The sequence below is a fragment of the Carica papaya genome, chromosome 7, assembly GCF_054855325.1.
Source record: "Carica papaya isolate Zhongbai chromosome 7, ASM5485532v1, whole genome shotgun sequence".
Lineage (NCBI taxonomy): Eukaryota > Viridiplantae > Streptophyta > Magnoliopsida > Brassicales > Caricaceae > Carica > Carica papaya.
The window spans coordinates 16,291,738-16,313,322 of NC_142315.1; the positions used below are offsets into that span (position 1 = coordinate 16,291,738).

At 33.1% G+C, this 21,585-nt stretch overlaps 2 protein-coding genes across 3 annotated transcripts; one reads left to right on the forward strand and one right to left on the reverse strand.

The window, feature by feature from the left end:
• The first annotated feature begins 492 nt into the window (after positions 1–492).
• LOC110811183 (acyl-CoA synthetase family protein) lies at positions 493–12,919 on the forward strand. Of its 2 annotated transcripts, none has more exons than XM_022037596.2 (6): positions 493–779; positions 873–1,059; positions 1,264–1,453; positions 1,728–1,931; positions 11,419–11,718; positions 11,822–12,919. In XM_022037596.2, the coding sequence occupies exons 1-6, from the start codon at positions 567–569 to the stop codon at positions 12,822–12,824; spliced, it is 2,097 nt and encodes a 698-aa protein (XP_021893288.1). In that variant the 5' UTR covers positions 493–566; the 3' UTR covers positions 12,825–12,919. The 2 variants fall into 2 exon arrangements, with proteins under 2 accessions (XP_021893288.1, XP_088064143.1); XM_088208017.1 differs by having other exon boundaries at positions 640–779; positions 869–1,059.
• Positions 12,920–13,276: 357 nt separating this feature from the next.
• On the reverse strand, positions 13,277–18,099 carry LOC110811182 (beta-galactosidase). The gene is made up of 18 exons (XM_022037595.2): positions 17,789–18,099; positions 17,589–17,684; positions 17,373–17,485; positions 17,223–17,289; positions 16,992–17,084; positions 16,718–16,861; positions 16,249–16,337; positions 15,957–16,062; positions 15,782–15,869; positions 15,517–15,635; positions 15,272–15,433; positions 15,011–15,186; positions 14,795–14,904; positions 14,604–14,713; positions 14,408–14,518; positions 14,212–14,322; positions 13,925–14,130; positions 13,277–13,838 (listed from the first exon to the last, which is right to left on the reverse strand). The coding sequence occupies exons 1-18, from the start codon at positions 17,942–17,944 to the stop codon at positions 13,730–13,732; spliced, it is 2,166 nt and encodes a 721-aa protein (XP_021893287.2). The 5' UTR covers positions 17,945–18,099; the 3' UTR covers positions 13,277–13,729.
• Between the last annotated feature and the right edge of the window lie 3,486 nt (positions 18,100–21,585).

The following is a 21,585-nucleotide window of genomic DNA, read 5'->3' on the forward strand; positions in this document are numbered from 1 at the left end:
ATCCATTAAATTTAGATTTTTGTCTATTCTAAAGATAGATAGCCGGGTAATATATCGGTTCGCCCATTTTTAGGCAAATCATTACTTCAATAAGTAATAAATTTATTTAATGATGACAATTTTTCATCATAAGTGACACGTATATTCTCTTTCTTATGAGTATAGCAATCCTTACTGGCATACAACTATTTCCCTTATCAATAAACTTGTTTATGGTAAGAGAGTATTTTTTTCACAACATTTATAGAATATTCTATATGTCTTGCATAATTCTACTATGCTAATGTGGATAAGAACAATAATTCTCACTGTTACATATTTACCCTGTACACTCTCAAAAACATACCCTGGAAACAATTGATGTCAATGGGCCAAGATTCTATACTCCCAATCCTATCCTAAAATTCAAGCTACTGGGCCTACTTAGGTCAACACAAGCCCACTAAAAATCCTTGGAAACAATTTCTTAAAATGAAAAATTTCCTTAAAAGCAATTTACTTCTGGCGGGAAATCTCGCATCTGTTATATAACCACCCATCAATCAAGCCATCGCCGTCTGACTATCATGACGACCTTACCAGAAATAGCAGATCTCTTCTCTAGGCTTGCTTCCAATCTCCAAACCCTAAAACCCAAATCGATAGTCGATGAAGGGAAAGAAGAAGTATCTCTTAATCTCTCAATTTCAAAGCTCAATCAATCTCTTAACCTTTGCAAAGATTCAAGTGTTAGGGTCTTGGACACTTTACTCTCTCTTATGTGCTTCAAAGCACCCCAGGTCAGTTCTATGATATATTCTTGAAAAGGCTCTATTTTTTCCGAGATATTCTGCTTCTTACCATTTTAATTTTGCAACTTACTTATAAGTTAGGTTTTTGGTTCAACGATTGATTATCTGGTGAAGACGATTGTTACTGTGTTGCATTCTTCCGTTAGCTGCGAGGTGCTCATGTTTGAAAATGAAGAAACTTTACAGATTGGTAGCTCAATTTTGCCTCGTGATTGCCTGAAATTGATAGAAATGTGTAACGCTGTTATACAAAAACTAGAGGGACATGGTGGGTATTTTTTGTGTTCCTTAGAATTTTCATGTAATATTCAATGATATTGAATAGGTTCAAATGAAATCTTTATCATCTGATTCTATTCATTATTTAGCTATTCTTGTCACTTTTCTATTCTGATTTGCTGTTCAAACGCTCTAGTATTGTGTTAAAATGATTGTCTTCATCTTGATTTAATGACTTATATGCGCATTGTAGAGGTACTGGCTAGCTCGCTGTTACATGCTGTTGTAAGAGTAGCAGTTTCCACTTCTTTCTGCCAGTTCTCTTTCCAGTTTCCACCAACTCTTGAAGAAAAAGAAGTTGATGAAAGAAGTGTTGCTTTTTCAAAGCTTCATTGCCATTTGCCAAGAGAATGCTCCCTCCAAAACCATGAAATACCACTGAGGTGTGTGTTGTTAATAACTTCAATAGTTTCCTGTGGAACCTCTGATATATATTTAGCCTTATGTTATGTTGAGTAAAGTAGGAATTGGAAACAAATTCAATAAGAAAGGCCTGTGTGCCTTACCCTTGTTACTCATTCACCAGCACCAGGCCCTTTATTCTAAGATGTATATCTCAGTAATACCCTTCTTCAAGGCATTTCTCAATGGTAAGTTGATTTTATTTCTCTTGTTTCCATAATTTTTAATAATTATTTTTATTTCAATTTTAACCAGGCTGCTGTTCTGGTATCTTGACCCAGCGTCTCTGCAGCATGATATTTCAAAAATTTTGCAAGATGCTGTAACCATGCCTTTCCTTTGCCTGAGTAACGAATTTCACAAGAGGATGGATTGGCGCAACCTGGTTATATGCTTAGCACTTTCTCCTGTTATGTTTATTGAGACCAGAGCTCTCCTACACAACTGGTTTTTGATGACGTGAGTTTCTGTTCCGATTATTTGGATGTTTTAGCTTACTTTTCATTTGATATTATTTATATTGTTTGTCATCATTGTGGGTAATAAAACCACACTTTTATCTGTTTTCCAATACGTGATACCAATTTTTTTTATTAATGCTTGAAAGTTAAAATTTTCTGTTTTTACTTTTACATACATTGGATGTTGACCCACCATGTTATTTATAAATGCTTACTTCCAACAACTTTCATAAATATGCATCTGTATCTCTTTCTCCTAGGAGATACTGCAGCTTGAGTTATTGTTTTATGTTTGTTGCCTTTGTTGATATATAATTACAGTCTTCAAAAAAATTTTCTAGTGTATTTGTCATGTTGCTGATTAGTATATGATTAGTCTGTTATATTTTTTTTTTAAACTTTTTTGCTTCTTTTTTTTCCCTCTTTTTCTTCCTATGGACCATTTACATCATCATATTGTCAACTAATTATTTGCTGCATGTGCCACTATCATATACCTCGTGAATTTAGGCCTTAAACATGAGAACTAGAAGATAAGCATATTGTAGGAATACAACTTCTTGTAGAAGTCCAATTCCTATACAGATTACTCTCTACAGAAAAATTACCTTATAAAGCAGAATTATAGCCGACTTCCATAACTAGAAATTTTACAAGAAAAAAAATAGTTCTTTTGGGGTTCAAAGATCCTACTTTGATACTAGAAAAAATTTTTAATTAAATTTTTCTATTTATTGAATTTTAATTTATGATATTTAATTTACAATAGTTAAAAATATATAAAAGAAGATCAGAGAGAATTTTAGTAGAAACATAAATACAAAAATTACCTTTTTCTCTCTTGCCAATAACAAATATGAAATGATCAACAATAAGAACCAATGACCTCTTTGAAGTCACATCTCAATTTGATGGAATTATTTTCATCAAACAACCCGAATCGAAAGCCACTCAAACTCCAATCACCAGTCACAAGATAAATAAAAGCAACTATATTCATTCATCTTAATTGATCAGGATGTTTATCTGTAGAAGAGAGAGAGAATAATACCTTACTAGAAAAGTCACCTAACCGAGCACTGTAACCCAAAGTTCCAAACTTGGAAGACCGAGAATAATTTGGTCATGTTGTGGCTAATGAACTCCATGAAAAATGTCACCGGTGAGAACTTCTTGTTGTACGGGATAAATATATGAAATTGAGGAAACAACCAATGAGTTTTACTTGAACAAAGAAAACACATCAGAAATTTTTGTCACTAAATCTAGCCTCCACGATTTGTGATAAGGAAATTTATCGATAACATAATACTACAGTATGCTCACCGTTACTGGCAACAACTCAATGTGTTTGAGGCACTTGCATTGACCTATCCAGATGATACAAAATAGAGCAGTGAAATTTTGGAAAAAAAAAAGAACTTTTAAATTTCTCATAGCATTGAATAAAATATAGATGAAATTTAGAAAACAATACTTGAAATGAAACCATTACATACTATCAATGATATAATTTTCAAATTAGAGAAAAAAACAGAAAAATGTGATGTTGGGAGATGGATTCACAAGCTCAACTATTGAGCAAAACTTTACCTTGGCTACTTGGGGCCCTTATCCCAACTCAGACAATCAATGAAGAAAGGGAAGACCTTGGTATGATTATTATAGAAAACCAAGTCACTCTTGAGATAATTGTTGGAAAATTTATGAAAAACAAGCTGATTTGAAGATTACAAAATTAAGTACAGATAAATAAGTATGGGAAATCATGTCTCTATTGATGAAGTTGTCTTCACTAAAGAATCATGCCAATTCAACAAAGAGCAAATAGAAACCCTCCAAAAAATGTTTCTACACCAAACTTCCATCAATAATAACATAGAATTTAGGACAACAGTCTAAGAAAGTAATTTCTTTAATGCTTTTAGTGGTATTTAAGGAAGATAAGATAATTGGATCCATTAACTTAAAGGTATTCGACCACATAACGAGAAATAAAATATTATTCCAAAAATATAATCCATGTAGTGAGAATCTCACCGTAAAATCAGCTAATGGATCTCACTCAACAGTGGGCAGAATAGATAATATTCTCATCTTAAAAGAGTTGACCTTAAAGGGAGTACTTCATATACCTAATTCGGATTGTAACTTCTTATCAGTAAGCAAACTTACTCAAGATCATAACTGTACTACTTAATTTTCCTCAAATTTATGTGAATTTTAAGATTTGGATTTGAGGAAAACGATTAACAATGTTAAGGTGTACTTGGTGTTCTTTCTCTTCAAAGATAATGGATCTTTCAGGATACAATCCCATAATACAATATGTGTTGAATCTCAAGATAGTCCGACTTAGTTAGACGATCGTAATACAATTATGTTATGATATTATTGATTGGACACCCAAATTTTGCATACCTTGAAAAATTGTTTCCTTCTTTATTCAGAAACAAAAATCAGAAAAATTTTCATTGTGATGTATGTAAATTATCAAGGCATACTCGTTTCACATATTTCATGTTACCGAAACAATTTGCTATGATACATAGTGACTTACGGAGATCATCTAGAATCACATTATTACTAGTAATAAATCGTTTATATCTTTTTTAGATGATTATATAAAAATTATATAACTATTCCTCATAAAAGAAAAATCAGAAATTAACCATATATCAGAAAATTCAACATAGTCCAAGCTCAATTGTAAACAAAAAATACAAGTGTTGAAGATAAAAAATGCAAAGAATACTTTCAAAAATAGTCAGTTATGTATCTTAAAAAAGAGAGGATTGTTCATCAAAGTTTATGTGTTGTACCCTTCACAAAATGGGATAGCCAAAAGAAAAAATAAACATCTCTTGGAAGTTGCCCAGTCCTTCATGTTTGCAACTTAAGTTCCAAGATTTTTCTACGAAGAAGTTGTTCTAATTGCAACTTACCTTATCAATAGAATATTTTCTTGGGTCCTTGAGTTTCAAATACCCTACTAAATTATGCTCCAGTATTTTCCTACCACTCGACTTCTGTCTATCATACCTATCAAAGTGTTTGGTTGTTTAGTTTTTATTCACATATACAAGCATCGAGAAGCAAACTAGATCCCAAATCAATAAAATGCATCTTTATTAGATATTCATCAAACCAAAAGGGATATCAGTGTTATTCATTAGTCATTCGAAAGTTCTATAGCTCTATGGATGTTACCGTTCATGAAAATCGATCATACTAAATTGGCATTTAGAGAAAGAAAAATACACAAGAATTCCAATTTTGAGACTCTATACTAAATATAATCATTCTCCTCTAGTTAAACTTATTCAGTCTTCAGAACACATATATCAAGATGAGACACTTGGACTTAAACCTGCTCGCCACACTAAAAAACTTGAACTTCATGTCTACATTCAAAAGGAACAAGAATTAAGAAGAGAAAGAGTCATAACCACCTGATCATAGTTATAAATCCAGAGAAAGAGTCATAACCACTTGATCATAGTTATAAATCCAATTTAGATATAGGATCCAGTATTACCGAATACTTTAGGCAACCCATGTTCAAATCTCTCCCTTGATAATCTGTATAATGATAAACTTATTGCTCTAACAAAGCAATAAAGAGCAATCATTGACCATTCAATTCACAATTTTGTTTCATATAAAGGTTTGTCATCAACTCATTAGGTATTTGTTGGCAATATTGATAAGATACAAATTCTAAGGACGATACTTGGAGCATTAAGAGTACTCAAATGGAAAACTACAATCATGGAGGAAATCCAACTCTTAGAAAAGAATGGGACTTGGAAGCAAAATTACCACATGGGAAATGCTTAGTCAGTTCTAAATGGATGTTTATAATCAAGCATAATGTTGATGGTAGCATCAACAGGTTCAAAGCTCAATTAGTAGTCAAAGACTTTATCAAATCCTATAGAATTGATTATCAGGATTCTTTTGTATTAGTAACAAAACTTAACACATTCTGAATACTAATGTTCTAGCTACCAATTTAGATTGGCTACTATTCCAACTAGATGTGAATAATTCTTTTGTTGATAGAGAACTAGAAGAATAAGCTATATAGAGGTACCACATGGCTTGAAAAGTCAAGTCATTAACAGAAAGGTCTGCATATGCAAAAAATCTCTTTGCAGATTCAAACAATCTTCAAGAGTATAGTTCGACAAATTCACTAAAGTAATCAAGATATTTTAATATAATCAATAACAAATAGATCTTATTATGTTTGTCAAACATGATTCTTTAGAAAAAAGATAATCATTATTATATTAAAGATAATATAATAATTACAGAGGATGACACAAAGGTGATATTCAAATTGAAAAGTCTTAGCTAAAAAATTTGAGATTAAAGACTTACGACATCTCAAATACTTCTTATGGACATAAATTGTTAAGGAAAAAAATCTCAGCTTCTTAGCAACAATGTTTTAGATCCTTTAAAGAGAGTAGAATGTTTGTTTGTAAGCCCGTAAACACACCTATGGATCCCAATAAATTGGGAAGTAAAATTGACAATGCTCTACTTTACAAAGAAATATTTAAAGGTCTAGTGGGAAAATTGATTTACCTCTCACATTTCTTACCAGATATCAAGTTTGTCATTAGTGTGGTAAATTAATTCATAAGTAGCCCAACTAAAGAATTTTGGAGACAGTGTTTTGGCTTCTCAAGTATTTAAAAATGATAATTGGACAATGACTAATTTTCAAGAAAAATATAAACCAAGAAATTGATATATATACTTATGCATATTGGTCTAATTCTATAATTGATATAAGATCCACATATGAATATTGTACATACGTTTGGGTAAACTTAGTTACTTAGAAAAGTAAGAAGCAATTCGTGGTATCAAAGAATAATGTTGAGGCTGATTTTAAAGTTTTAGCACATGGTATCTGTAAAAGAATGCGGCTACATAGGGTATTAGGTGAATTGAGAATTCCCTTTTTAGAGTTTATGAAAGTGTTATGTAACAATCAATCCACAATGAACATAGCAAATAATTCAGTTCATTATTATTTAACTAAGTATTTGGAGATTAATAAACACTTTATTAAAGATAAGATAGAGTGATGTGAGCATGGACATGGAGCATAAAGAGAAGGTCCAATCTAAAGAAATAGGAGGGAATAGGCCAAAAATGAGATCTTATAGTCGGCCCTAAATTTTCATGTCTCCCAATTAATTTGATCATAATTTCTTTTAATTAAAGGGAAAAACTAAATTTATCTTAGTTAGGAAATTAGTTTTTAATTTTTAATTTTTAATTTATTTTATATGTAATTGCAAATCAAATTAAAAAATTTTATTTTCTTTTTATTTACTTAGTTTACCCTATAAATAGGCTACCAAGTCTTCATTGTAAGGTATTCAGAAATTATCTCAATAATATTAAGAGTATTTCTCTTCAAGAGAGATTCTTCTACCATCTTGTTGAGTAAAGAGTAGATCTATTTATTAAGGTACGATCTTGTGACGTTTTTCTATTATATTGTTTTCATTTCCAATGCAAGAACCACCTCTTCATAAGGCAAAAACTCCTTTTATTTTATACTTTTTTTTCAACCAGGTGCATTCACACTTTCACAGTTCATTAAATGTTACACTTTTTTTATATGTAACGCAACGTACATCGGGAATATAATGGTAGGAATATTTTTTGGATTTCCCTTTGGGGCAATACCGAATCTCTACATCTTCTATAAACCGTCAATTTTTTTTTTGTACTCAGTTTTTTTTATTGTTCTAAAGTTCCCTGATACATCTAAGCATCTAAATTGTATCTTAAAGTTTAAGATAATTAATAACACATTACCTCTTCCTTTGCGTGTTACACTCTTACTTCTAGTATCGGTGAGGTATTTGTTATATGGGACTCCTTACGGTGTTTTAAAACAATACTTGAGAATACTTTAATTTAAGAGAATCTATCCGGCACTCAATTTGAAGGTGGGAGATAGAAAGGTAAAAGGTAAAAATGTGTGAAATTATTAGAGAATAAAAGTCAAGTGAGTGAAATAAGAGAGAACTGGTGAAGAATTTTTTTTTTTTTACTAACCCTTTTGCTAGAAATCTTCTTAAAATGTCAAGTGAGCATCAAATCTCCGCCAACATAATGCTCTTAATGGAGGCTATGCATGCAGAATTGGCACGGCTTAATCAAAATGTAGATAACTTGAGTAGTCGTCGAAGTGAAACAAGACACATGACCCCTAATACAAGGCAGTCTAAAACTCAACATCATGAAAATGAGACCGGATCCTATAATGATGAAGAAGATAGGGTGGAGAGGAGAGAAGAAAGGAGGGATGGTAATATCAGCTCCATCAAGATGAAAATACCACCTTTCAATGGTAGGAATGATGTTGAAGCATACTTGGAGTGGGAGAAGAAGGTAGAATTAGTTTTTGATTGTTATAATTACCACGAATAAAAGAAGATCAAACTAGCAGCGGTAGAGTTCACTGACTACGCCTTAGTGTGGTGGGATCAACTATTCCTTAGTGTGGTGGGATCAACTACTCCTCACTAGACGATATAATGTAGAGCAACCAATATCCTCCTGAAGAGAGATGAAAGCAATCATGCGAAAAAGGTTCGTACCATCTTACTACTATAGAGAGATGCATCAAAAGTTACAGCGCTTAATGCAGAGGTGTATGTCCGTTGAGAACTATCACAAGGAGATGGAGATGGCCATGATCAGGGCCAATATAGAAGAAGATCCCAAAGCAACCATGGCGAGATTCCTCAGAGGTCTCAACAGAGACATCGCCAATATGGTAGAATTATAGCACTATATGGAGGTGGAAGACATGGTGCACATGACCATGAAAATCAAGAGACAAATCAAGTCCAAAAAGAGGGGCACATCATATGTCACCCCTACCTACAACTGGGAATGACACAAGAAAAAAGAAAACAAGGGAGCAAACGAGAAGAAGAAAAAGTCAACACCACTTGATACAAAAGGTATGATGCCTAACTCATTTCAAAAGTATAGTACAATTAAATGCTTTAGGTGTCTTGGAACCGGACATCTCGCTTCTAAATGATGTCCTAATAAGAAGATCATGTTATTGAGAGATGATGGTGGAATTGATAGTGCTAGTGATTGCGAGAGCGAAAATAATAATAGCATGCCACCACTAGAGGATGTGAGGAAAGTATTGAATATCCAACTCAGGGGGAAGCTTTAGTTATCAGGAGAGTTTTGAATGTCCAAATCAAACCGGAAGAAAGTAACCAGAGAGAGAATATTTTCCACACTCATTACTTTATAAATGGGAAGGTATGTAGTTTCATTATAGATGGGGGTAGCTGACCAATGTTGCTAGTACTATCCTAGTTGATAAACTTGGGTTGACATGCACGCACCATCCTTACCCTTACAAGTTACAATGGCTGACTGATTGTGGAGAGATGAAAGTGACTAAGCAGGTATTAGTTTCCTTCTCTATTGGGCGATACATTAATAAAATACGTTGTTATTACTCATGCATGCTAGTCACATCCTACTTGGAAGACCCTGCCAGTATGATAAACGTGCAACTTATGATGGCTATAGGACTCGTTATTCCTTTAGCATGAGTGATTAGAATTTTACACTTGCACTGCTATCACTTGAGGAGGTATTCAAATATCAGTAACAGTTCAAAAACTCCATAAAGTTCGGAAGAAATAAAAGATTGAGCAACATGAAAAGAAAATAGTATATGGAACAGGAGCTAAGGAGGTCATCTTTCAAGAAAAAAATTTTAACTCACCTCAAACCTTCTTTTTTTAATAGTGTTGTTTTGTAAGACATTTTCTCAAAAAAAACAGGATTGGTGAAACTCCTGGATAAGAAGTATCCGATTTGAGGACAAATCGTTTTTGAAGGGGGAGGAAATGATGTGAGCATGGACATAGATCATAAAGAGAAGATCCAATCCAAAGAAAGATGAGGGAATAGGCCAAAAAAGAGATCTTATAGTCGGTCCTAAATTTCCATGTCTCCCCATTAATTTGATCACAATCTCTTTTAATTAAAGAGGAATACTAAATTTATCTTAATAAGAAAATTAGTTTTTAATTTTTAATTTTTAATTTATTTTCTATGTAATTGCAAATTAAATTAAAAGATTTTATTTTATTTTTATTTACTTGGCTTAATCTATAAATAGTCTATCAAGTCTTTATTGTAAGGCATTTAGAAATTATCTCAATAATATTAACAGTGTTTCTTTTTAAGAGAGGTTTTTCTACCATCTTATTGAGTAAGAAGTTGATATATTTATTACGATACGATCTTATGGCGTTTTTCTATTCTATTTCTTTCATTTACAATGATCTTAATTTCTATCATTTTTTACAGCGAGTTAAGTAGGAAGGATTTATATAAGATCAATTCTTTTGATGCCTTTAAATGAAATTGTTGAGTTCTTGATCACGTTGGTTGATCTTAGATTCCGCATCATAGAGTCAGGAGTACTATCCTTGTGGCATATTCAATCTTACCATCAAATCGCGGATACTTTCACCAAGGCATTAGATAGGAAGACTTTTAAAGAATGAAATTTCAAGCTTGGTTTGCTCAACATCTTCAAACCAGCTTGAGAGGGAGTATAGGATTCTGATTTCTTAAAGAGAGAAGATAGAGTGAGGAGCACTGTCTTTCTGGCATGTTCAGTCTTGTCATCAAACCGAAGATATTTTCATAAAGGCATTACCTAGAAATATTTTCAGATAATTGAGTTCCAAATTTGGTTTGCTCAACATCTTCAAACTAGCTTGAGGGAGAGTATTGGAATCCGACTTCTTGTAGAAGTCAAATTCCTATACAGCTCGGTATCTTCAAAAAAATCTCCCTATAACGTAAAATCATAGTCAATTTCTATAATTAAATTTTTTTTTGTTTTTATAGGACTAATTTGTATTTAGTTTTCTATTATAACTCTCTCTAATATTCTCTTGTATATATCTTATTATTATAAATTAAGTATTATAGATAAAAGTCAGTAAATAAAAAATTTAATTAGAAATTTTCATGTAATAATAAAATGATATGAAATTCCTACTGAAAAAAGGAACCGGGAACTTCCATATGGTAATAAATTTAGTTTCTTATAGACACTGAGATGTACAAATACCATGTGTGTGCCAGACTTCCTTTTTATTTGGGCTGAAGGGTTTATCCAGTGAGGCATTTATGCCCTTGGATAAAGGGAACTCAACCCCTAGGTCGGTTGAACCTTGGCCTCTCCTCTTAAATGGGGAGACTTTCGCCTGGGTTATCCATGTGTTCCAAAATTTAAAAATTATGGGATTTAAGTTATTTGCGTATCAGATGACTATCAAGTAAATGGAACTTTTTTTACATGGAAATATCAATTACAGATGTGTTGCCACTTAGCATTATGGATAAGCTCCAAGCAATCTTTACTTACTAATAATTTGATTACTTGATAACAGGGGTTTTGCTTTCATACTAGAGTTTCTGGTTGCCTTGATTTCAGTGATACTGGATCTACTTTCAAGACCAACCTGGTGGGGCATACCAATGGATTTGGGATTTAAGCTGCCACTGTCTGATGCATACTTTCCCTGCCAGAGTCATTTGTTGAGGACCTTGGCTGGACCTCTCTTCTCAGAAAAGTTTGTACATTTGGTTCATGTTATTGGCAGTCCCATATCTGGTGCTAGGAAACAATCTGCTTCCAGTTTCAAGCGGACTGGAATAAAGCTCGCAACAATAAATCAGAATTCTTTGTGGTAAAAAATTTCTTGCTTAATGAATCCTGATGAAGATATGTATTTCATCTTCTACCCATTGGCTGCAAGTACTTGAAATTTATTTACAAATATTTTATATCAGGGCTTTGGCAGTCAACTTCCCAGATTGGTTCTATTTTGCATCTATTTTGCTCTTCTCTGGAAAAAGTTTCCAAGATCATTTTCAACCAAAATGCATGATAGGAGCCCCTAAGAATAGAGGACCACATGATTCGGTGCTTCTCTCTCAAGCTGCAGCAAGGTATATTGCTTGGGTCATGAGCCCTTTAAATAAATCCAATCAGGATTTGCTGGTTGGTTGTTTGATTAAGATCTCAGAGGCTTGGACTCGCCAACAGTTTGGCCCAGGTGTACATGATAAGAAAGCTCTCGGTTGTGACAAGCTTAAGAAACACAAATTTCATGGCAGCAAGGACTATAATCTTACAAAAGTAGGTAATTCTAAAATGATTGACCTCTGGCTCAGAGAATTTCAGAGCACATACTTGGATTTTGCTAAAGAAGCTTTTTATGGCTCTGCATCTCGTGAAACAAATGCTTCTTGTGGGCATAGTTTACATGAAGACCTACTGGTAAGGGGAATACCATTAGGTGTCTTGGTTGGATGTCCCAATTCTATAACTGATGATGGATGTGAACTTTTGTTGCATTATGCTGCCACTGGTAGAATTGGTTTAATGGAATCAAAGTTTTCTGGATCAAAGCATGCTGAGCAAATTTCTGAATTCAAGGAAGGGTCAAATACACAAGCAGGCATGTGCAATACTAAAAGGGAGGCTATAGCTGGTGCCTGTCTTGCCTTCAGGTTAACTGATATTGTCCAGAGTATGTCTGCTTCATTCTTTGAGAACCAAGAGATCGGACAGGAGTACATTTACCAGGTGAAACTAAAGGCTAGCAAGTATTTGATCAAGTGTATCAAGAGACTAATCCAGCTGGGTGTGGATGAAGATGGACCCATGCTGCTAATGGGTCTTCATGATAGGTTGCTGCAGTGGAGACATCAAGGGAAAGAAGTAATAGAGGTTAATAAGGATCTGGACGATATCACTAGTGATTTGAGCCACAAATTATCTTTACTGTGAGAATATTTTGAAAATATTTCTTGGTTTCTTCCTTCTCAATTTTTGTAGCATTAACATGTAAGATGAAAGAATATTATTTAATTTTTTTCTCTCAAGCTACAGACAATGAAATTGACTGTTCCATTTTGCAAGTTAAAAATGAAAAATACCAAGTATTTTGACACTTATTTTAGTCTCTCAAATAGCAAGGTCAATCCTTATTTTCAAGAAAAGTAGTAAGGTAAATCCAAACCCACAGGATTCTGTGCAATCATGAAGGGAACTAGGCAGTATCTCAAAGGTACTGGACATCCTTGCACATATCGTAGTCTAAAATTGATGAGTTTTAGATTAAGAAGATTTAGTGATTCAAAGACTAATCAAATTGATCCTTTTAAATTGATAGGAACTCAGCCCTTCAAGACAAGCCAAATTGATAATATAACACGAAGCATGATAGTAAACAAACAAAATGCCATTTAGAAGCTGGTTTTTATTAATAATACTTCCTGATTTGTTCTTACAAATAAGAAGGCATGAGGTTTATTTTCCCTGAATACTTAGATTGGAACCCCAGCTAGCTAGAGGTATGTATATCCTTAATAATTATCAAGATATACTGTGTGTGTGTGTGTGCGTGTGTATATATATTAAAACTATACTCTTCTAGTTGGCCTAATGTATGAGGTATGGAGGTGTAGCAATAGCTTGTCTCTGCACATAAAAATGTTGTGATATTCTACCATATCCATTCCCTTTGGCAATTCTGGGCAATCTGCTTCGTTTAAGCTTGTATCACCCCTAAGGACAAAAAGTCACTTGGATTCTTCCAAACTATTTTCTGTGCTAAATTTGACCTAACTGGGGACTTCATTTATTAGGGTTAAACTATAAACCTTTACCCATTTTAGCTTTCTGAAAACTAACTACACAACTCTTTTCACCAAAGAAATCTTTGTTGGATCACCACCCCATTCTTCAAAAACAACTAATAGGTTCGCAGTTGGGTTGAGCCACGAGCGAGGAACATGGTACCTGAAAATTAGAAAAGCAGCTTTGTTAAACACACAATTTACTAATCATTATGATATTGAAAAACATGAAGCATATCTTTTACGAACCATCTCTGAGAAGCCTTTCCACAGTTACTATGACATTTTTTCTCATCATATATTCCAGCATAGTTGCAAGCACCACAACTTCCACGAGCTTTATATCCAGGCCAGTGGCGTCCAATACTTTGACCATTTATCCATATCTGACCTTTTCCCATACTGTTCATATCTAAAGCTAATGGATCATTACCTACTGGTGCGTTAAAAGTAGTCTGCAAAGCAAAAATATTGGATTCTATTAAATCTTGATTCGATTACAAAATATATATTTTTTGAGATAAGATAATCCTCACCTTGTACCAAATGAGGGGTTGTCTTTGAGCTAGTAATGATCCTTCAACCCACTCAACAGACGAACTGCCACTAACTGTATGAAGGCTCAAGGCTTCGCCTTTCAGACCAATCTGATTAAAAAAATCATCAACTCAATAATAAGCTATTGATCAATGTAGAAGTAAAAAACATAAGGCTGGAGACATAGGACCAGACCTTGTAAGACCATTTCCATTTTGACATATCCCATGTTCCTGAATTCACCCCTTTCAATGTCACTGGACCCAGAACCCCAGCATTCCATGTTTCAAAGTGTAAGCCAACATTCTGAATTCAAAAACATGATGATTCAAACAGGGAAAAAATTTGCAGATTTCCAGAAATTTCATGAAAAAAAGGTCAAGGAACTAACCGGAAGGCCAACAGCGATACTTAGTAAAGAAACCTTGTTGACTCCTGCTCTCAGTTTCACCTTGCCACTAAAGGCTAGTTTGGGATTTTCCAATTGTCCATATACAGTTCCTGAAACAAGAAGTGGGAATTCAGTTATGCTTTAATTCTCTTGTTATTTATGTTAAAAGATTGAGAAACTAGTTGATTTACCTGATAGTTGACCATTCACAAAAACATGCAAAGCATGGCCTGCTGACATGACTGTCAAAATGGGATCTTGCCCATTCTTCAAGAATGCTTCATCAGGACCTATTGTCACACTGAATAGGGAGAAGGTATAACAAGGAATAAGAGAAAAACAATGTAAGTACCATTTGTTTCTTGAAAACTATGTCCAATATAATCCTAGCAATCACAACTACTTACTCTGTCATATACCACAAGTAATCTGTAGCATCTCTGGTGACACTTATCTGTTCCCACAGCCCATCTTTGGTAAATACAGCATCATAATTTGCGGAAGGTGTTTCTTCGTTGTACGACTGCCAAGAGAATGCACTGTTGACAGCAATCATCTTTGCTAGCGAGCCTTGTGAAGCAACCTGTTCATAGATAAAAATCAAACTTTAAACTAAAGATGGGAAATTTTTTGGTAATTCATTGATGAAAAAGAATATTCTCCTTAACCTTTGCAGTGTTGAAAACTACAGTTTTGCAGTCAGGAAGAATGCTGACAGACCAAGGAGGTAGGTCATAAGGCAGGTTTTGAAAGGTGACTCTAACTGAGTACTTCAGATCGTAGTTAGCAAGGAATGCAGCACAAGAGGTTTTTGTCCAAAACACATGAGCCTGGTAATAACAAAATCATTATACAACTGCCATCCAGAAGAAGAAAACTGCAATGTCCATGTAGGTGATTATAAAAATTTTACCTCTTGGTTACTTCCTAACGATGTCACTTTAGGATCAACAGAAACTAAAGATGGTTCACATAATTTGATGGTTTTATGCAAATCCCTCAAGTGCCCCCATTTTGGCTCCCTCCTTAGTCCTACATCAACAAGTGTGTCACATATTTTGCAGAATTCTAGTCTTTTGTCAATTTTATTTTAGTGAAATCGCTTTATTCACTTATCCTATTGAGCAATCATCCCAAATTTTCAGTCAAGATATGTAAATCCTGATCACTATGCATACCATACTCATCAAGAGGGGCATCGTAATCATAGCTAGTAGCAATGAAAGGACCTCCAGCAGTTCTGCCAAAATTTGTTCCTCCATGGTACTAAAGCAAAGGAAATCAAAGCGTTCCATCGTTAAGAAAATAGTTATTATAAGTGATCAGCCAAATAAACAAAGCCAAATTAATCACCATATAATAATTAATGAATGATCCCCTATTCTGAATGAACCTTGCAACGGAGTAAGCCATGTCTTCTGCAGGTCTATAAGGAACTGGACCGCCAAATTCCGTGTACCTGAAGTTTCAGAGATCAAACAACATCAAGAAAAACTTTTCTCAAGGAAAAACTCTAAGATAAAAGGAGAACAATCGCATAATTGGATGTGAAAACGTATGAGAAAAACTTTAAACTTAAATGAGAGAAAACTGTTTAAGGAAAAGAACTAAATCTACTCTACAAAGCAACAGTGGTGTGACTTACCAGCCAGTCCAGGCCTCTGTAAACATTTTTGGTTTGTAGTTGGCGTTTGGCATGAAATTTTCACAATAGAAACCATTGCAAGTGTCAATCTATCACAAGACAAAAGCATGGTCAGACAGAAATTTTTATGCCTAATACCCTGTTACTGAAGTTACTGGTGATTTCTGGAAAATCTGGTGGAAAGAAAATTAAACCCTTTTTTCAATTAACCAGAATCATAGTGATGAAATAATGCAGAGACATTCTCTACGTTACTGAAATGCAAAAACCTAACACCTAAATATTGAAGAAAAGACAACAGAAAACAGATTGCTAGGGTCCCATGAAAACGAATAGGAGAAAATAAGAGCACACCCCAACCCCCAAAATAAGAAAGAAAGAAACATTGAACAAAACCACAAAAATAACCTGCAAATTCTTAAAAAATGAAAAAGAAAAATAGAAAGAAGGAAAATCAAATTTATCTTACAATTGGGTCAGGAGCATCCTCTTGCTTGCACATAATCCATGGGACTCCAGTGCCAAGACCCACTGCCATTTGTGCTGCCCATTTTGTATAAGCTTTCCCCGGTGCTCCAATTTCCCACTCAATAGGTCCATACTCATTCTCTATCTGCACTAAATTCGGAAAATACTCTTTTTAGGGTAGTGGCCCAGAAAATACAGGAAACCAAACCCAAACAAAAATTATTCATAATACAGAAAAAGATGATTAAGACAAGATTGAGTGTTTTTTCAATAACCTGTGACATAATTATTGGACCCCCTTGAGGTTCAAATAACTTTTCTGCCTTCATCATGTTGACTATTTTCTCTGTAAATTTTTGCATTTGTGCCTTCATCACAGTGAAGAGAACCCACCGAGGTTAAATAATCCGTAGAAAAAAATTAAAAGAAAAGGCAGTTAATATAATAAGTAATAAAGACAAAAGGAATATGGAAAAGGGTAATTAAAAAGATTCTAAAAATCCAACCTTGAAAGGTCCATTGTCTGTTCTGAATTGAATACCAGGAACGTATTTGAGCCAAACAGGAAAACCCCTGAACAAAAAACAGAGTATAGAGAAGATTACAAAGCAATTTTTAACAGAGAGAAATGTAAAAGGTTTGAGTTACTGAATTACCCAAAATTCCATTCACCACAAATATAAGGACCTATTCTGAGATGAACATACAGACCAGCTTGATGCACCAACTTGATGAACTTTACAAGATCATACCTGTCTTCAAAATAATACTGCACAACACACATATATATACTATATAAGTGATGAAATGGGTGCGCGAATATTTTCATTTTGGAGACTTGAAAAATGGAAATTAGAATGAATGTGCATTACATTTCCAGGAGAGGGCTCATGTCCGTTCCAAAAAACATAAGTCTGTATGACATCTAACCCTCCTTCTTTAGCATTTTGTATAAGATCAGGCCACATCTGCAACCAGCCAATAAAAAAAAAAACTTAAAAACGAATCTTTTGCAGAGAAAAATTCAAAAGAAAAAAAGAATGCGGAGACTGGGGAAGAAGAGTTTATTTACCTGAGGAGTGCTTCTGGGATAATGAATGGAGCCAGAAATAAGAATCCTTCTGCGGCCATTAATGATTATAGCTTTATGGTCGTAAGACACAGTAGCTTCAACAGACCAAAGCCATGAACAAAACAACAAGAACAAGACCAGGTTTGTCTTCAACATGATAGCAAATGAAAATATCAAATAATTGTTTACTCCTTCAATGCTGTTTAGTAGAAGAGAAGGAAGGAAATTTAGATTTTTGTTAAAGAGGACATTAATGGAGGAGTTGAGTGTGTTTGGTTGAGATCATGGTTGAAGAAGACCAAAACTGCTTCGTATATATATATATAGGATTGAAAACGAAGGACCCAGTATTCCATATAAATAAATATATTACCTTTTATTTTTGTATCATCTTCTAAATTAATAATTTGTTTAAAATTTTTTGAATTTTTTCAAGCCATAATCCATATTCTATAGAGAAAAATATAAAGCACCAATTATCTAATTTTTAAAAAAAGATGATTAATATAATTTTTATTACACTATTAATAGAAATATAATAATATGTATGTATATATATATATATATATATCAAAAACTAATTAGGAAAGTGGCGATAGCAACATGAAATAAACTAATTAGGAGAAGTGGATAAAATTTAAACCGGCGAAATTGCATTTGTCTTTGACCTCCACATCATCTTCTCTTTTGCTACTTCCCCTTTTTAGTTTTTTATGCATAAAAAAAATTGTTCCAATGCAATTAACCTCTCAATATTTTTTAATTAAAGAAAAATGATAATTTATTAGAATTCCAAGGCAACGAAGACAGGTATTAAATAAAATTTTAATTTCTTTTGCCAATTACTTTGAATTTTAGAGAAGAAAAAAACGTGTAGAATAAATAAATTATTAAAGGAAGAGAGAAGATGGTTTCTTTCACTTAAAGGGTATTTCGAATCTCTTGATGGCCACTCACAGACTGCCACGTGTCCAATATATTATTTTTCCAAGCAACCAAGAATGATTAATTTGCTTGTTGTCATAGGAAAGGAAAGGACTATAAACATGATCGTATGAAGATGCAAAATACTAGTATTAACTAAACTATGTAAATTAATTTTATTAATATATATGATTAACAAATCAATTTAAAAAAAAAAAAAAGAAAATTTGTTGAGTGGTAGTTATAATTAGTTGACGTAAGACCTGCCACTCAAATCAAGTTTTAACTAATCAAAATTAGTTTCATCCAATTCAATAATTGATCACCAATTTTACTCAACTATATTATTCTAATTTTATAACTCCTAAGTTGACAATAAGAACCCCACCTCCCCAGTATATACATACGTATGTAAATATTATGAGGAATAATACTTGTACCATTTTAAGTTAAACCCTTTTAAAAAGAATCTCACTTTTATCTTTGAACAAGCTTCGTTTTAATCTTTTATTCAACTTCTCCTACAAATCATGACCCAATTTAAATCTTGCTTAAATAATTAACACCATTTGGTTGTAATGTCTTTACAATACTAATTTTTGTAATTAATATTAATTAAACTTCATTACTTATGTATGCGTAGCTAATTGCGTACATGCACGTTACCCTGTTAAACTTATTTATTTTGTTAATGATTTTCCAGACCAAACTTCAATTATTGATTAATGAATCCACACTTTATATATATATGTTTTAAAGTTCGGAGTCAAAAATAAAAATAAAACACAATTTTTTTTTTTTTTTTTTGTTTATCTTTTCTGTGTTTGAGAATTGGGTCTAATTTTCAAAAGCAGCACAATTAATAACGACATAATTAATTGGATGAATAAATTGTTGGGAGGAAATTCTAAATTTCTAATTTATTATTATCAGCAAGTAAATTTCTAATTCTAGATTTCTTATTTGAAAAAATTTATCTAATTTGCCAATGAGTCAAATTGCTTGAGATAAGAGACCCACTTTAAAATAATAATTTTATTCATCATTTCATATTTATACACATGCACATATTAATATATCCCATCATCATCTCATACTACAATCGTAGGAGACACTCATATATATCAAAGGTGGAGGACAGGGTAGATAAAATCACAATCATAGAAGTGTAAGTGACAAATTTGCATATAACAGCAACCTAACCTTCTCGATTAAAATTGTTTCTCCTAATTCTATCTTTTTTATTTGAAAATATTAGACGATATATCATTACACAAAACCTTAAAAAGGGTCATATCATAATTTCAATATGTAAAAATATATGATTAGGCGTTCTATTATTTTAATTTTGTAGAGGTTTTTTCAATTAACTAGAAAAAATCGAATTTAAATTCTAAAATACAAAACATTATTCATTTTAATTTTATGTCATTGAGTTACAATTTTAAGGGGGAAAAGACAAATGCTTTTAATAATATAACTTAAATGTATAAAAATAGGGTAGTAAGTAGGGGACTTTATGAAAGTGGGGCCCACCGACATATAGGAAGAAAATGTATTACGTGAATAAGTTGGACAATTAAGTGGGTCCCGCAATCTCCATAAAGTTTACAACCACACGTTTTGTTTTATACACGCTACCAAATCCTAATCCAACATTCTAACCCAATCACTTCATATTTGCTCCATAAACTTTCTCAAGCTTGGGCTGTTGATGTGCCATGTTTTTTTAATTGCTTTTAGCTTCTAAACATGTTATTTTAACTCCATACCCCATTCAAACTTAAAATCACATCAAACAAATTAAGCCACTAGACCTCTTAATTCTTTGTCCTCATCTACTATAACTGGGGCCTTTAATTTCATCTACTGCGTCCAACCTAGTAGCCCATACATCCAATAAGACCCCTTCATTATCTCTAAGGAGCACAAGACATACAAGAGTCTCATGCTTAGTAATCATTAGATTTTGTCCCTTCCTTATAAGTTTGTTTATACCTTTACTCTACCACTTATTCACTCAAGTTGTATCTTCTTATCAAAACGTCCTCCACGCTCTAAAATTTTTACTAAATAGTTAGTCTCATCTTTGACCTCACGACTTAAATTTACTCTCTCTACCTCTTATGTAGTTATTATAGTTGTAGTCTTTAATGCTCAAAAAAAGGCTTTAGCGTAAGCCTATCAACCTTTACTTTTTCATAAAGCTTCTAGTCATCAACTCCAAAGGCCTTGCCCAAGCCTCTATAGTAAAAGCCTTATAAGCCCTTGTACAGAGTGTCAAATTTACTCTACTTAGGCCATGCTCCCTAGAACCATTGTCACACATCCCCTTACTACATTTTTATATTACTCTCTTATTCTCATTAACAATAAGATAGAGTTTCTATATGTCATCACAAAAAAGAGACTTTTAGATTTGAAAATGCATGAATTGAAGACCCAACCTGTACACCAATTATCTTTAAGGTTTGTAATCAATATTTTTAAACTCTAAAGTCAATAATTTTGCCAAAAACTTAAACTTACAAGGTGTTCTTTTAAGGAACATTATTCTAATTATTTAGGTACTCTCTAAGCTTCTATAGCCCACACTACAGTTGTTTTAGATGAAATCCAATAACTTTTACCAACCGTTGATAATGTTCGTATAAAAACCTCCATTCAATCTAGATTACAAACTCCTTTAAAGCAAAACAAACTCTATTTGCAATAAAGAGCTAAGGATAAATAGATTAAATAATGAGAATAGAAACACTTCCTATTTCCATCTTAGAGTGACTATTTAGCGAAAGAAAAATCTCGTCTACTTCATCTTTACTGAACAAGGCACTAGAATCATTGACCCTAGTGTCATAGCAGACTATCCAAAA

Bases quoted from the DNA above. Each gene is read 5' to 3' on its own strand.
- LOC110811183 (XM_022037596.2), top strand. From the start codon at position 567: ATGACGACCTTACCAGAAATAGCAGATCTCTTCTCTAGGCTTGCTTCC. The intron at 1,454-1,727 runs GTGTGTGTTGTT...AATTTTAACCAG, and splicing joins AACCATGAAATACCACTGAG to GCTGCTGTTCTGGTATCTTG. The intron at 1,932-11,418 runs GTGAGTTTCTGT...ACTTGATAACAG, and splicing joins CACAACTGGTTTTTGATGAC to GGGTTTTGCTTTCATACTAG.
- LOC110811182 (XM_022037595.2), bottom strand. From the start codon at position 17,944: ATGTTGAAGACAAACCTGGTCTTGTTCTTGTTGTTTTGTTCATGGCTT. The intron at 16,063-16,248 runs GTAAGTCACACC...CTGAAACTTCAG, and splicing joins ACAGAGGCCTGGACTGGCTG to GTACACGGAATTTGGCGGTC. The intron at 14,519-14,603 runs GTTAGTTCCTTG...TTTTGAATTCAG, and splicing joins GTATCGCTGTTGGCCTTCCG to AATGTTGGCTTACACTTTGA.